At 36.6% G+C, this 15,920-nt stretch overlaps 3 protein-coding genes across 4 annotated transcripts; 2 read left to right on the forward strand and 1 right to left on the reverse strand.

Moving 5' to 3' along the window:
- The first annotated feature begins 339 nt into the window (after positions 1–339).
- On the forward strand, positions 340–4,506 carry LOC107424809 (probable protein phosphatase 2C 80). 2 transcript variants are annotated; one of them, XM_016034669.4, is made up of 5 exons: positions 340–706; positions 1,453–2,191; positions 2,423–2,747; positions 3,432–3,581; positions 4,056–4,506. In XM_016034669.4, exons 2-5 carry the CDS (start codon positions 1,608–1,610, stop codon positions 4,350–4,352), a joined length of 1,356 nt encoding a protein of 451 aa, XP_015890155.3. In that variant the 5' UTR covers positions 340–706; positions 1,453–1,607; the 3' UTR covers positions 4,353–4,506. The 2 variants fall into 2 exon arrangements, with proteins under 2 accessions (XP_015890155.3, XP_015890156.3); XM_016034670.4 differs by having other exon boundaries at positions 2,441–2,747.
- A 297-nt stretch (positions 4,507–4,803) lies between these two features.
- Positions 4,804–7,959, reverse strand: LOC107424807 (vicilin-like seed storage protein At2g18540). Its single transcript, XM_016034667.4, has 5 exons — positions 7,602–7,959; positions 7,299–7,477; positions 7,043–7,120; positions 6,183–6,476; positions 4,804–6,076 (listed from the first exon to the last, which is right to left on the reverse strand). The coding sequence occupies exons 1-5, from the start codon at positions 7,900–7,902 to the stop codon at positions 4,979–4,981; spliced, it is 1,950 nt and encodes a 649-aa protein (XP_015890153.3). The 5' UTR covers positions 7,903–7,959; the 3' UTR covers positions 4,804–4,978.
- Positions 7,960–13,348: 5,389 nt separating this feature from the next.
- Positions 13,349–15,500, forward strand: LOC112492580 (scarecrow-like protein 15). The gene has a single exon (XM_025076597.3). The coding sequence runs from the start codon at positions 13,512–13,514 to the stop codon at positions 15,171–15,173; it is 1,662 nt and encodes a 553-aa protein (XP_024932365.3). The 5' UTR covers positions 13,349–13,511; the 3' UTR covers positions 15,174–15,500.
- The last annotated feature ends 420 nt before the right edge of the window (positions 15,501–15,920 follow it).

A 15,920-nucleotide genomic window follows, 5' to 3' on the forward strand; every position in this document is an offset into this window, starting at 1 on the left:
TACAAATAAATTGGGCCAACACAATGCAAGAAAATGGAGTTGGGCCAACTCTACCCAAAACGCTACTTCAATACGCGTTTTGAAGGGAATATTCTTTTGAACCGTGACCTTCCAGTTGCTGAAGAGCTACTCCTTATTCTAACCAAACAAAGTTGTACCGTACGGATGTGGCTCACAAAATGTCACTCACTATTCCACCAGATTGAATGATGGACCTATCACTTATTAACACGTGTCAATCGCACTGATTTTGTGGCCAACAGTAATTGGTTTTGAGGTATTAACAAACACACAAAAAAGAGATTTAAATTTAAACAGCAACGCATGTTATTAACGTCGCCACTCACACAACATCGTTTCAAGTGGACGATTTGAAATTCCATGAAAGCCCATTTCACCAACGTTCTGGTGGGATTGCAAAGCGGACTATGATAGTCCCACAAAATTGGCAATCTCACAATTGGCTGGAACTAATCGCAACCCACATGTTTGTGTTTTTGGGCCTTAAGGCCTCTTGTGAACCTCACGCAGAGCATAGCCACAGAAAGAGAGAGAGAACAGAGAAGAAGCAGAGAGAAAGAGAGCGATTCGATTTTGGAATGAGAAGCTCCTAAGGTATCCATTGGCTATCTGCGGAGCTTCTTTCTTTTTTAGCACAAGCTTTGTTGGGTCTTCAGAGTTTCGCTGCAATCAAACATTTTTCAAGGTACATACAAGTCCCCTAATGATTCCCCACCAATATTTTCGTTCTTCTCCATTTGAATTTCGGCGCTGTTGTATCCTTTTTTTTTTTTTTTTAATAAATTTTTTGTTAGTTTTATTTAGAATGCTTTGTTTATCCGATATTATTCCGGTTTTCTGTTTTGTTTTTGTTTTGGTTTTTTTAATTTTGTTCAGTGAGTATGAAAATTGTGGGAAAGGGAAGGATAAGGATAAATAGGGTTTTGAAATCTATTCGTTTGGTTTTCGGAATTAGTTTTTATCCAGGTTTTTATTTACAAAATATGAATATTTGCGAGAAAGATTTAATTTTTGTCCCGCCCTGTTATTTTACATTATCCATTTTTTTAATTTTTTTTATATATAAATTTTTTTCATGCTTCGACCACAGAATGTGAATTGGAATTATGGAGGTTTCAACCCTTTACAACAAAAAGAAGTGTTACGTTTATTTTTATTTGTAATAGCAGAGAATTTGCTACTGACTATTGTTTGTCTAACCAAGGGCCAAGTGAACCATTTTTTCCTACCAAGTAAATAATTACTTTTACTTATCAATTTGATAAAATTTGTCAATTTGAAGCTTTGTATTATTTGTAATCGGCCTTGGAGCTATCAATAGGCCTGCAATAATTTGGGGTCTCTGTCTTTAATTCTTTTGTCTGCTTGAGTTAGTTTTGAACTTTGAAGTCATTATCTTGTAATATCGCCAAATTTCTTCTTTCATTTCAGGTTTCAGGGCCATAAACTTCACTGAAGCAGCTCACTGGGTTTTCCTTTAGGTTGCTCAATTCTAGATGCTCCAAGAGTGATGAAATTTTATATCCCGTATATATCAGGTCTTCTAGTCTTTGAAAGAGTTACTGTCATCTATATTAGGGTCTAAAATGCCATCTGGCATTGTGTTAAAATTGAATACTACTATATTTTCTAGTTTTGGTAGAGCATTAACTGGGAAACGAAATCCGAAAGATTTACTGCTTGGGCAGGGGATTTTGTTGTCTCGAAATTCAGGATTGTCTTTTTCCTTGCCATATTCAACCACTTTGTTACCAGACATCACCCATCTTAGTTTAAGTTGCTCGCATAAGGGGAAGTCTATGGCTGCTTCTAGTTCCAAATCTGTCTTCGGAGATGTCTATGTGGATGATGTATTCACAAGTTGTGGGAATGCATTAGACTTCACAAAACCTACTGGTGTTTTTTTCAATGATAAAAGTCGTAGCAGTTGCAGGAAAGCTAGTGTGAGTTTTAGGAGAAAAGAACCACTCAACAATCTTTTAACTTGTGGGTATTTTGTCGCTGATGCAACACGGAGGAGCTGCAGCTCCAATATATTTCTTGGATCTGGTTTGAGGGGTCTCCATACCTCATTTTCTATGTGCCACTCTGCTGGTGCTGCTCATAATGTGTCATATGATGGCAACTCTCGTGATGAACAGCTTGCTAAGTCTACTGCTTTGTCGCAACAGTAAGTCTTTTCATTCGTTCACTCTGTTTCATATGTTAAAGTGAAAATTGAGAGCCATGCTTTCTACATATGTGATTGCATATTTTATGCACTAGTGAAGATACACAGTTTTAAGAGAAATTGTCATACTGAGTCTAATGAAACCTTAAAATGAATTTGCAGTACTCTAGTAATCGAGCAAATATATGCTTATTGGTAGTGTATTTTTTCTCCTCATGGTTGTGATTTCAGAACTATTTTGGGAAACAGAACTCTGAAGCTTCTTTCGGGATCATGTTACCTACCACATCCCGATAAGGAAGAGACTGGTGGAGAAGATGCTCACTTTATTTGTGTGGATGAACAAGTAATTGGTGTAGCAGATGGTGTAGGTGGTTGGGCGGATGTTGGTGTTAATGCTGGACTGTTTGCTCGTGAGCTGATGTCTAATTCTGTTTTGGCAATTCAGGCGGAGCCTAAGGACTCCATTGACCCAGCCAAGGTGTTAGAAAAGGCCCACTCAAGTTCAAAAGCAAAGGGTTCCTCAACAGCTTGCATCATTGCCCTTGCAGAGAAGGTTTGTTGTATTTCATTTGTCACAAGCAGTTTATTCATATTAAATCAGCAGATGTTGTAATGCTTTTACCTTTAACAGTGAATAAGGAAAGATATGGTCCAGTAATCTATAGGTTATTAAATGGATATTGCTTGACTAGTTTCTGGTAACTGCATCCAATTGAATCCACAGAATTTTGGAGGTTTCACATGATTTGTTTCTGTGGTTAAAAAAAAAGAAGATAATTCCAGTTTCCATGTCCAACAATGTGGATACTTTTTTAAAAGAATGCAAATGGCTCTTGTTTCTAAGCCTGTTGTGAAATTTATAATCTCCATTAATTTCCTAATTCCTATCGAAAAGTAATTTCTTCATTGTTACCAAGTCTGGTATTGTTGCTGTATTCTAACAACCCTCTGCTTTTGTAAAATGCAGTTCTCCAATCATATAATAATTCCTAAATTGTGCACTTGGCATGTAAAATAAATCTATTAACTGTGTCAGTTAATATAAAATGGGTGTAAGTGGTGGAGACTTAATTTGGGCCTGTGATTTTCCTAAAATGATTGGGCATCTTTGTGGTCTAGTGAATTACTTTACTTGAGACTGCTTTATATGCAGACTTGGGTGGAACCTACTCTTGGGCGTAAGGGCGTGTTTGCTATGTTGTAATGTACATTTCTTTGGGTTTATGTCGATCACCAGGGACTACATGCTATTAATCTGGGGGATAGTGGATTCATAGTGGTTCGAGATGGATCCACCATCTTTCGTTCGCCAGTGCAGCAACATGGCTTCAATTTTACATATCAATTGGAGAGTGGCAATGGTGGTGATCTACCAAGCTCTGGTCAGGTCAGTTAATCCCCTCAATAAACTTAATATATATTAGAGTTTAAAAACTATGATTTTTGACAATGTTATTAGTTTAATTTAAAATTGCATTTAGTGAATATATCGCATGTTTTAGGACAACTGAACTTGCTTTCTTTCTGACTAAAGCACAGCAATCAAAATCAATGAGTTTGGAGAACATTTATTTTGCCTTTCTCTCCCTCGCCGTTGTTTAAAATTTTCAGCACAATGCAAAAAAGAGTTGGTGTTAGAATCTAATGCATATAGAAATTTTAAGTACTCCAAGAGTGCAAGTCATGAGATAGCTTCTTGTCTAAATGCAGTATAAGTTTACTAGAACGGATCATAAGCATTTTTCTTGAGAATACTGGAAGAAATGTTTTGAATGACTTCCGAATTGTGCTGCATTCTTAGAAGAACAACTAGAAAGTAGTCTGCGAGCTTAAACATTTTCCTGGATTTCGTTATTCTCAGGTTTTTACAATTCCTGTTGCCCCGGGAGATGTCATTATTGCTGGAACAGATGGGCTATTCGACAACTTGTATAACACCGAAGTTACGGCTGTTGTTGTTCATGCTCAAAGAGCTGGCATGGAACCACAAGTAACCGCGCAGAAGATAGCGGCTTTGGCACGCCAGCGAGCACTTGATAGGAACCGACAGACACCATTTTCTACAGCTGCTCAGGAGGCTGGATTCCGTTATTATGGTGGCAAGCTAGATGACATTACGGTTGTCGTTTCATATATAACTAGTGTCGTCAATGCTTGATTATCTTTTTTCATAGATTTTGCTCCCCTGTATAGTATATCTGCCATATACTATAAAAACCCTTTTTTGTAATTTTTTGCCTCGTGAAACCAAGAGGAAGATGTTACATTCGGAGTGGTATTATGTAATTTGCATCCCCTGTTTCCTTCTTAAATTTTTCTGCAACTTGAATCTGAATCTCTCCGCTATAGCATAGTATGTCTTAATTGTTGCATTCCAAGAAACCAGAGCTAGCTTTTGCCAAATACTGCAAATAATTGGTAAAACACCTTAGCTTATTTTCTGTTTTCTGTTTTCTCACTTTCGTTTTCCCAAATATAACTACCTTTTTATTTTATTTTATTTTTTTTTTTTTGGGTCTTCTTTAAACAAAATATTTTCAAATTTCTATTCTTTGGTCCATGGAAAAAGGGAGAGAAATCTTTTTCTGGCATGAGATACACATAAAAGATAACAAAGCTGAAGGAAGAGTTCCATTCATTCACAGAAGGGAGAGAGGCGAATTAAGTGTGAAGTAAGTGTGAAATTTGGTGCAAACTGGTTATTGCTATTATTAAGCATAACAGACAAAACTTCCACAGAGGATGGCGGCATGCATTATGTAATCCACTGGAATCCCTTAGCCATCAACCTTTCCACATCTTCAAATACATTTTCACCCATTCCTTTTCTTGCTCTTCACTCCTCGCTTCTGCGTCTTCCTTCCATGGTTCTCTAACACCCTCCTCTTTTCCGCTTCTCTTTTTCTTTTCTTTTTGTTGCCTCCTGGCCTCTTCCTGCTCTCTCTCTGCCTCTGTTTCCTGCTTCCTTGGTTCTCCGCCACCCTCCTCTTCCTTACCTTGTTCTTGTTTCCTGGCCTCTTCTTGCTGTCTCTCTGCTTCTCCTTCTTCCTTCCCTGGTTCTTCACCAGCACCCTCGTCTTCTCCTCTTCTCTTTTCCCTTCTTTCTTCTTGTTGTTTCGTGGCCTCTTCTTGCTCTCTCTTCATAGCCTCCTCTTCTGCCCTCTTCCTTGTTTCCTCTTCCGCTCTTTTCCTGGCTTCTTCCTCCGCCCTCTTCCTTGCTTCCTCTTCAGCCCTCCTCCTCGCCTCCTCCTCCTCTTCCTCCCTCCTCTTCTTCTCTTCCTCTGTCTTCCTTGCCTCCTCTTCCTCCCTCTTCTTCTCTTCTTCTCTCTCCCTTGCCTCCTCTTCCTCCTCCCTCTTCTTCTCCTCTTCTTCTCTCTCCCTTGCCTCCTCTTCCTCTCTCTTCTTCTCCTCCTCTTCTCTCTCTCGGGCTTCCTCTTCCTCCTTTTCCTTTTCAATTTCCTCTTCCATGAACCTCTCTTCTTCCTCAGCACAAGAAGTACAATCCAGAATAACAGATTCCACTTGCGGAGCCAAAAGTCTATCAATGGTAGTGTTTGTAACATTGAAGGACACTGCCAAAACATCTCGGTCCAAAGTCCGCAACACCGAACTCTTTCCGGCCAAAAACTGAGGATGATTCCTACCGGTTGTTGTACTGAAACCCATGAAAACAAACGAGTCGTTGTTGAATGATATCTGAGCCATGGGGTGGAACCTCGTCACACAAAACACATCTCCTTCTTTAACCTTGAACCTCATGTTTTTGCATTTCGTGCTGTTTGTGCTGCTGCTCGGACAACCCACTCGAACCATTCCTTGTCCATGCAATACTATTGATATCTCGCTTGCTTTTGGATTCCAGTGAGGTCCCATCATCGAGCCCTATTTTTAAAAATCCCATATCAAACAAAACTTGTAAAAATAGAAACTTCAACTCAAAACATTAATTCCATAATATAATAAGAGCTATATATTAGAGGACACTGACCTTGGTCAAATTCACCATGAAAATGCCAATGTTTGAACCCTTGAGCAAATCTGAGTCTTTCTTGGTCACCGTTGTGCTCCACCCATTGCAGTTCTCAAAATCAGGTTTAGCATGACGGATGTTATAGGCTTTGTCTTTTTTCTTCTTCTTCTTGTTCTCTATGCTTCCTACCAAGGCTTTCAGGTACCGAGCTCCCAATTCCGATGTGTCTTCTTTTTCCTCCTTTGGTCCTGCATGGACGATTAGTCTTCTTTCGGTTGCATTTGTAATCGACTGTATCACTTCTTCTGGGACCTACAAATCATACATAAAACCTGCAATAATATATATATATATATATATATAATCTGAAACAGTGTTTTAAGAAACTAACATATTTAGAATTACTTTCAGATCCTTAGCAGCTCAAACATCAAATTCTGCATGCTGCATCTGTTTTCTTCTGCTTCTTAGCAAAAAATAAACCGTTTCTTCCTAGGGAAGTGTGTAAAGCAGAGCTAAATATGGAATTTAACGATCGAAGGAAAAGAAAAAACAAATTAAAAAAAAATTCGGACAGTTACATTGGAACTTGGGAGAAAAACTAGATAAATAATACATAAAAAAATAAAAATTTCTACAGTGTACATATTTTAATGTTTTCTGTTTTCCTTTTCTTGTTTTTTTCTTTTCTTTTTTAATTTTCCCCCGCTTTGTTCTTTGAAATTTAGATTTTTTTTTTTTTTTGGTTGGGTGAATATTTGAAATTTAGATTCATGACAAAGATATCAAGAAAGTGAAATGAATTTAATTTGTTCATTTGTGTTTGGAAGCCTAGAATTACAAAAATGAGAGAGTTTGCAGAGTGGCTAGCTCTTTACCTTGAAAGCTGCCTGAAGCGTTCTTTTACCAAAGCCACGGACCAGATCGTTAATGCTCGAGTATACCCCAATTGAGGTCTTCAGTTTTAATTAGTTCGTAGCCAAAACCACAAAAAAGAAAAAAAACAACAATGTTACTAACAAATACCTCTCCCCAAATTATTACCTTCTATTTTTTATTATTAAAAAGAAAAAAGAAAAAAAAAAGAAAAAAAAGAAAAAAGAAAAGAGAATTTTAGCAGCAGCGAGCTCTTACATGCAAGTCTTCATCGTCAGAATTAACAAAGATAGCATAAATCCTGAGCTTTTCACGTTCAGTCTCCAAGTCACTCTCTATATAGAAAACAGAGCCTGGTTGGAGCCTAAATATATCTCCTCGCTTCAGATCCACTGTTTTCAAGTCTTCATCTTTAACCCAACTCAACCTTCCACTCCCTTCACCAGCCAAACATGCATTAAAATTATCAAAAGGCAAGGAAAAAAAAATTCAGAAAATTAAAATTCTGATGGAAATTAAATTTCACAAACTGTAAATTCTTGTAAAAAAAATATGCAGTACCCGTGTGAACATAAAACACCATGTCAGCATGGAGAAGCACAGGAAGAAACAGTGAGTTTGGCTCCAACGTAATTAACTGGATGTGGTGGGGCCCTTTGATTCCATCGGCGATCTCAATGACTGAGATCTCACCATATTCAGTTACAACCAGTGATTTCCTTTGATCTTTCTTCACCACAGGACCCACATGACCAGAAAATTCCTCATCGTTTAGAGCAGCAGACAAAGAGAACAGGTTGATGGAGATGAAACAGATGAAGATGGCTACTGAAATTGGCTGCAATAGAGGTTTCTTGAACATTTTTGCTTGGCAAGAATGGCAGATTCTGAGTGTTTGAAGTAGAGGGTCTAGCTCACTGATATATAATATGTATATATATACATCAGGATAAAGGCGACGAGTAGCGAAACAAACATGACGTGTCTTTAGTCGAGGACACGTTGCATGTTCATGAAACACGTAGCAGGTTGGTCTTCCCGCAAAAGAGTCGGAGGAGTCGGGATTTTCTTTTGATGACTGCATGGGTTGAATAGTTCTATAATCTTTGTGGAAACACTCGGATGAGGTCGCATTTGGGCCTATATTACAACCTAAATGGGCTCACGTTTATCCGACTTGGTAGGGTTATTATTATATGGACGTAGTCTGAGTTGGTGCCTATTTGGTACTGTTAGACGAGTGTTTGTGAATACAACACTCTAACAAGTTATATGCATAACGTCCAAAAAAAACAATTATGTATATTATTTGCACATTACCATAATATTCCTCCAGCTTTTCTTCACTGTTTCTTTCCCCTCTTTTATCAAACTTACAAAATTTATTTATTTATTTTTTTTTTAAAAGTCATCATATTCAACGAGAGAATCTTCAACATTATACAAACGGTGATTAGAATAAAATTGAGGGAAAATGGAAGGATTGTTAATTTTATTTTTTGGTAAATGGAAGAACTTTTAACTTGGTAGTTTAATAACTTCACAAATTATAGTCGTGTATGGGCTGTATTCCATGAGGCTTTTCCTTCCTCCATTCCATACTAGACCAAGTTAATTAGTTGGGCTGAATGCTACACATTGAACTATGTCTGTGAGTAACCAATATCGACATGACGGAAGAATCAAAAGTACTTTTGGAACAGATCACATAGTCCAAGTTGCGAAACATTTATTTATTTATATTAAGGGTTTGATATGGGCACAGCTTTAGTTTTTCTATATATATATATATATATATATATATATATATATATATTTTGGGGGTGATATTTCTTTTTCAATAAGTTCTGATTGTACATCGTCACCATTGAATCCAATCTAAAAAATTCCTTTGATCTAATGGACCATCTCGAGTTGGTCATGTCATAAATTTCAAGTGGCACTAAAAGAGTAACAAATACGTTTTCACCTAAGACCACATAAACTTCTTAATTTCAACTAGTCTATCCTGAATGGTTTACAGAATGCCAGAGAGAAAGAAAGAGAAAGAGAAAGAGAAAGAGAAAGAGATCTAACGAAAGTGAGAGAAAGAGAGAGAGCACATAAAAAATTGAAAAAAAAAATGTGAAGGGAATCAAAGAAGAAAAATATGAATAATTGTGGTCATAAAGGAAAATAAAATAAAATAAAAAACTAAATTGAATCAACAGGGTGTGGTATTTTTGAAAGCAAAACTAACATATCCTAAGTGATCCTCCATATTGGTAAAAGCACCCTCAAATGCACAAGGCTACATGGGTTATTAGAATAGAGGATAGAAGATCCGCCACTACGATGCTCAAATCCACCACCCACTTCTACAACACTACCTTTTCTTTTGGAGTGGGGGTGAATGGAGACCATCTTTTTATATGAATGATTTAAGTCAGAATCTCAACCCCCTCCTCCTCTTCCACCTTTTGTATATCACAAGCTTCTTTCTTCCACCGTGTGCGTCCCGTGTGCTTATGAATGAAACCTTAGTTGTTAAGTACATGTATATATATATATATATTTATAATATTTGTTTATATATATATATATATATTGTTTGTAAATAATATTCTCATATAGTACTATCCTACTTGATCCCCATGTTAAACATGCATATGCTCTTTAACCTACCACTAGATATTTTATCAAATTCTCGTTACATTCTCAGATATTATTATTAATTACACCATCTAATGGGTTATATAATTGTTAATGGAATCATCTCTATGGGTATGTTTTGTCAAAATCTGGTCACCTTCAAATTCTTCGAGAATATTGATTTTGCCGGTCTAATTTGATCTTTACATATCAGACGTGACGTCATTTTCTAAAAAGAAAAATATTTTCTTTGATGATGTTCTAATTGTAGTGATTATTCGAAGGCCATTGTAATTTGTACCTAACGTGAAAGAGTGAATGATAGGTTGATTGATGGGCTTTGCACGGGTCTGTTTTTACTGACGCCAAACTTACAATAACCCTAGAGTTTGATGCAATTCTCTAATTTGTACGTGTTGTAACTGGTATTAGGTGAATTTCCTCAAATTTTGTGTAAAGTATAATTTCCATCCTTAATTTCTGATTTTTAATTTTCTGAACCAGAATGTCTTTTTTATTTTTTATTTTTATTTCAATAAAATTCAATTATCTCGTAACCCAAAAAAGATGTCTATGCTCATATATCATCATAAAATCCATGAAGCTATATCAAGATATAAATATGTATGGACAAGTCAAGTTATTACAATCACAACTTTTTCTCTGCATTTCTTTTTTCTCTCATTAATTAGCATTTGCATGTATCTGAAGGTGTCAAAAAATGGCCCCTAATTAGTCCTCTGCATGTGAGTACTAACTTTTATAGGAGAAAAAAACGAATGTTTTCTTCTTCTTGACCTCATCACAGAGTTAGATGTGTTAGTGCTTTTCATGTAATAAAACTACGTACTTCCAATATTGACTAAATTATTTTTGTCTTTATATATGATGTCTTTATCCACACGAAGTGAAACTCATTTCATCCATTTGCATATTAATCAAAGGTTACTTTTTTTTTTTCCTAAAATGTTATTGCATTGGATCCCCCTTTCCCTCTTGTATACATTGACACCGTACAAATTAGCATATTATAAAATGATAAAACTTAAAAAAAAAAAAAAAAAATTATTAAACTAAACTTCTGTAAACGGGACCAAAACATCTTTTTGTGTAGGTGGCAAAAACTTTCCCTTAAAGTCCCATTCCAATATATATACCAAAAAAAAAAAAAAAAAAAGGTTGCAGGAGTGATTGTGGTTTCTTTCTGGTACGTCTTGATGGACGGACGGATGTTGTCTATCATTGATTGCATTAGCACTCCCAAATGGAACATATTCTTCATCTTTCTTCTTCTTTTTTATTTTTTTTTTTCTTTCTCCGTGGCCGCCAAAGCCTAAGCCATCCTTCGAGGGCGTGCTTCTTACGCGCTGACTGTATGTTACGCTTCTATCCGATGTATATTATTGCTATTTACTACTATCTCCTCATACATCTCCGACATAAAGCCTCCGAGCCGGTCCTACTGTGGGTCACCTCTGATGACCAATCACTTCGCACTTCCATGCCCGTTTGTGGGCCATAGTCAATACGATTTCTTTTAACTTTTACTTGATGCCCTTTTTCTAAAGAGTGTGAACTCAGTGTTTCTGTATTCTTAAAGAGCAAGCTGACGGTCTGTCATTTTTATTATTTTTCTTTGGCTTCTCAACAGGGTAAGTAGAAAAGATGAAATCTTCTCTGATATTCCCATACTGTTTGACATGGCTTCTCGAACGCCGCTTTTGGCTTTTAGGTTCTAAAATAGCTTCTAGTTAAATTACCATAAATTTCAATTTAAATTGTTAAGAAGGGAGTTTAATATGTATTTCTAGCTATATTTTATATTTTTTTATTAATTTTTTTTAAATGGATGATAATTTGTTAAAAAGTGAATTGAATATATATATATATATATATATATATAAAATTATGTATAACACTCCACAAGAGTGTTCGAATAGTTTCCCATGAGAATCCAAAAAATGTAGCTTCCCAGAAGATATTTTGAAATAAGCAAAAATTGTAAAAAAAATATATATATATATATATATTATCAAAAGTTATCTTAAACATGATATAATCAGTTTTGTGCAATACAGGTGAGTTTTTTTGTTTTTGTTTTTTTTTTTTTAAACTGCTTTTATTTTGTGCACAGTATATATTGATTTGTCAATTTGAAGACTTGTATTATTGAGTATATGTTTTTACTGCTTGAGGAGGAGGGAATATAATTATATAATTTTCTATTTTAAAGGGGATTCCTTTATAAATTATATTTGATGAGGAAAAAAGTAATAATAATTGAGAAACCAAGTCGTCAATAGCTGCGAAAGTTTGTTTTTGAGATGAACAGGGAAGAAAGAGTAAAAGTTTTTGGTCAAGAAGAAGACTTGGCTAAAGCTTTTTTTACTTTGAAATGGTGAAATAGTAATGGGGATACATTTGGCGATTACCAATAGTGGGAGATAGTATCTACTCGATCTCAAAGTTGTTAATGATGGCTCTTTTTCTAAGCTTTTGTAAAGGGTGGAGTTTTAATAAAGGTGAGTGGTGGTGTTAATAGGCAATAGGTGGGTCCCTTTCGTTCGATAGAGCTTTCTATGTGGGTCCTATTTTAGAAGAGTTGGGGGGGCGACATTACTTTGGGACTTTAACGCCAATATGCAACTCATTTGTCGTTTTGCAGTTTGAAAAGTTTGAGTGTTTGGCAACGTTTTGAAATTTTGATGTAATGGGAATGCAAAATCAGAATTTTTAATTTCCATGTTATTTTTATTTTCATGGTTCCTTTTTCGTGATATAACCCATGCTGATAAATATATATATATATATATATATATATATAATCCATGCATTAAAGGACAAAATATAATTCAAACGGATCAAGAAAAAAAAAAAAATATATATATATATATATATATTACATATATGATCAGTCTATATCATTTCCACTTTAGAAAAAGTTGAGAATATTTTTAATTCGTTTAGGATACGAGGCTACCTATGAGCAATTGCTCAATCACATCCTCAAGTTAGGAAGTCGTGTAAAATACTATTATCTCAAATATTACACATTTAATTTTGCTCTCGAATACGTGAGAGATGTAAATTAATTCGGGAAGCACTTAAACAAATACGTTTTGAATCTACTATAAATTAATTATAATTAAAAATATTTAACAAGAAGAAGAAGAAGAAGAAAATCAACAAGCAGTGAGAAAAATAATTCGAATTCAAAACAGGTTGATAGTAAATTGTGTTTTGTGTATATATCATATATGTTATATTTATCACATGCCCATGAAGAATTATTTGTCAGTTTTCATGTGCTGACTTATATATAGAGGTTGGTCATGTTTCTGGTCCCTCTGAATCTGCCTGATTGGCCGTGCATGTTATTGCTTCTGCATTCTGAAGAATTATGCATGAACGTTTCTTAAACTGAAAAATATATAAGCAAAAAGTGAATTAAGTTTCGAATCAAAGAAAGCGAAGACACAAAAAAAATAAAAATAAAAATAACAAATAATAAAGCATGGGTTATAGGGTGACTTGAAATAGAAGCTTCAAAGGGATAAAAGAGCTTTCGACTCGTGTCATGCTTGTCTGTCATGTATGACATATTAATTTTTTATGTACCAAAATGCCCTTACACCCCATGCACACACGCAAAGATAAAAAGCCAATAATCATAACCTCCAAAAAGACCCCCTACTAACCACCCCTTCTATTCTTCTCCTTTCATATCAATTAAAAAAAAAAAAAAAAAAAAAAAAATACAGAAGTAGGGGCATACAGCTTTCTTTACTCAGTTTCTGACTTTTCTTTCCTTTCTTTCTTTCCTTCTTTCTTAGCTTAGCGATGAGAGTCCCGGCTAACCCTCCACATACCAACCAGTCTTCTAACCCTAAATCTGAACCTTGCAACAACAGCAACACCAATAGCCATAGCCGTAACATCGGCTTGCATAGTCCTAGCATGTGTTACGAGCCGACTTCGGTGCTCGACCTTCGCCGGAGTCCCAGCCCCGTGGCCGGAAAACCAACCAAGGTTTCTGCTATTTCCGACGTTTTGTCTCATCAGCCAAATGATCCTCTTGAGTTGGACGAGCTGCAGGCGTTGCATAACTTCGATTGGGATTCCGTCATGAAGGATTTGGGCTTGCCTGATGAGTCCGTACCTGTTTTGAAGACCGTGACTCCACCATTCAATTCCTCCGAGCCTCAAATTCCTCATCTCCCTATGTTCCCGCAACCTCAGCCGTTCGATCCCACCCAGTTGGTTCAATCCGATTTTAATCTCTCCGAGTTGTATTCCGATCACAATCTAGCTCAGAATTTAAACTCTTTCGATCTCGCAGTTGATATCCATCATGGAGGTAATTGGAACGTTGGATTTGATTTCATCGAAGATCTTATCCGAGCAGCTGACTGTTTCGACTCTGACAATTTACAACTCGCCCATGTGATATTGGAGCGGCTCAATCAGCGTCTGCGCTCTTCGCCTGTTGGAAAACCCGTCGGAAAAGGGCTACGGCGAGCTGCTCTATATTTCAAAGAAGCTCTTCAATCCCTTCTTCTTAACGGTTCGAACAGGATGACGATGACTCGGATGTCTAACTGGTCGGAAATCGTTCAAACCATCAAAGCCTACAGGGCTTTCTCTAATATGTCTCCAATCCCTATGTTCTCTCACTTCACCACCAACCAAGCACTCCTAGAAGCTCTTAACGGATCCAACTTCATCCACATCATAGATTTCGATATCGGTCTCGGAGGCCAACATGCTTCGTTCATGAAGGAACTTGCAGAGAAAGCTGTCGCTTTGAGAGTCAATCCACCAGTTCTTCGTATCACAGCTGTGGTGGCGGAGGAGTACGTAACCGAAAGCAGATTGATTACAGAAAACCTTACTCAGTTCGCTCAAGAACTCAAAATCAGGTTCCAGATTGAATTCGTGTCTATTCATACTTTCGAAATGTTATCTTTCAAAGGCATAAAGTTCATAGACGGAGAGAAGACCGCAGTTCTCTTATCTCCGTGTATTCTCCGGCGTCTCGATCCGACCAACCGAACCGCCGGGTTTTTAGCCGATATCCGGCGGCTCTCACCGGTGGTTGTGGTTTTCGTGGACAGCGAAGGGTTGGGGGAAGCGGGAGCGGCGTCGTTTCGGAGGAACTTCGTTTCCAGCCTCGAGTTCTACTCCATGATGTTGGAGTCGCTGGACTCGTCTATGTCCGGCGGGGATTTCGTTCCGAAGATAGAAACGTTTCTTTTGAAGCCGAAGATTCAGTTGGCCGTAGAATCGGCTGGTCGGAGAGGACCGGCTTGGCGGGAAGTGTTTCGTGGCGTGGGAATGAGGCCGGTTCAGCTGAGCGAGTTTGCGGTTTTTCAAGCCAAGTTGCTTTTGGCGAAGATCCAGGTCAGCGGTTTTCAGGTTGGAAAACGACAGGCCGACCAAGCTGAGCTGGTGCTTTGGTGGCATGAGCGGGCCATGGTTGCCACGTCAGCTTGGAGGTGTTAGCTCAGCTAGTTAGGGTGGGACATATATATATATATATATATATATATATATAACTTTCTTAGCATAATAGCCGAAAATGGTAAAGGTGTGGGTTATGGTTTGGGATGTAATTAAATTGTAAGTTAATTATCCCTTACCATTGTATTTCTCTACTTTTCTATGTTTGGTAGTTTCTGTTTTTGTCTCTTTGGAAAGAAGCTGGTTGACCCTCCTCCCTTGATCTTTTTTTATTTTTCTTTTGGAGGTTTTGCTTGTTTTCTAACATACATAATATGGGAGATTACACAGTTATTGGGGCAACGTCCTTACACCTGTTTATGTATCAAATTCCTTGCATATAATTTCTCTTCTTTTTCATTTTCTATGTAGAAAATTTGGGTTGCTTTTAGCATCCTGCTGATTCAGGACGTTGAAAATTAGTCGACAGCAATCGGATTCAACTAATTAGTATTTGCATTAGAGGACGTACTAAACAACACCAACCCCCCCCCCCCCCCCAAACAAAAAAAAAAAAAGGAAAAGAAAAGAAAAGAGAAATTAGTTATTTTTGAGAACTCCAAAAGAAAATAAATAAAGATATATACCTTTGATGTTTTTAGCTAACTATTTTTCAAAAAATCAGTTTTCAAATAATTTTTATTGATAATATAACAATATTGTTTTTTTATAAAGATAATATAAGTAATCAAAAGAGGAGAATAACTATTCACAAAAAAAAAAAAGAAAAAAAAAAGGAGGACTATTGAA

Source organism: Ziziphus jujuba, chromosome 7 (assembly GCF_031755915.1).
Source record: "Ziziphus jujuba cultivar Dongzao chromosome 7, ASM3175591v1".
In the NCBI taxonomy this organism is placed as follows: domain Eukaryota; kingdom Viridiplantae; phylum Streptophyta; class Magnoliopsida; order Rosales; family Rhamnaceae; genus Ziziphus; species Ziziphus jujuba.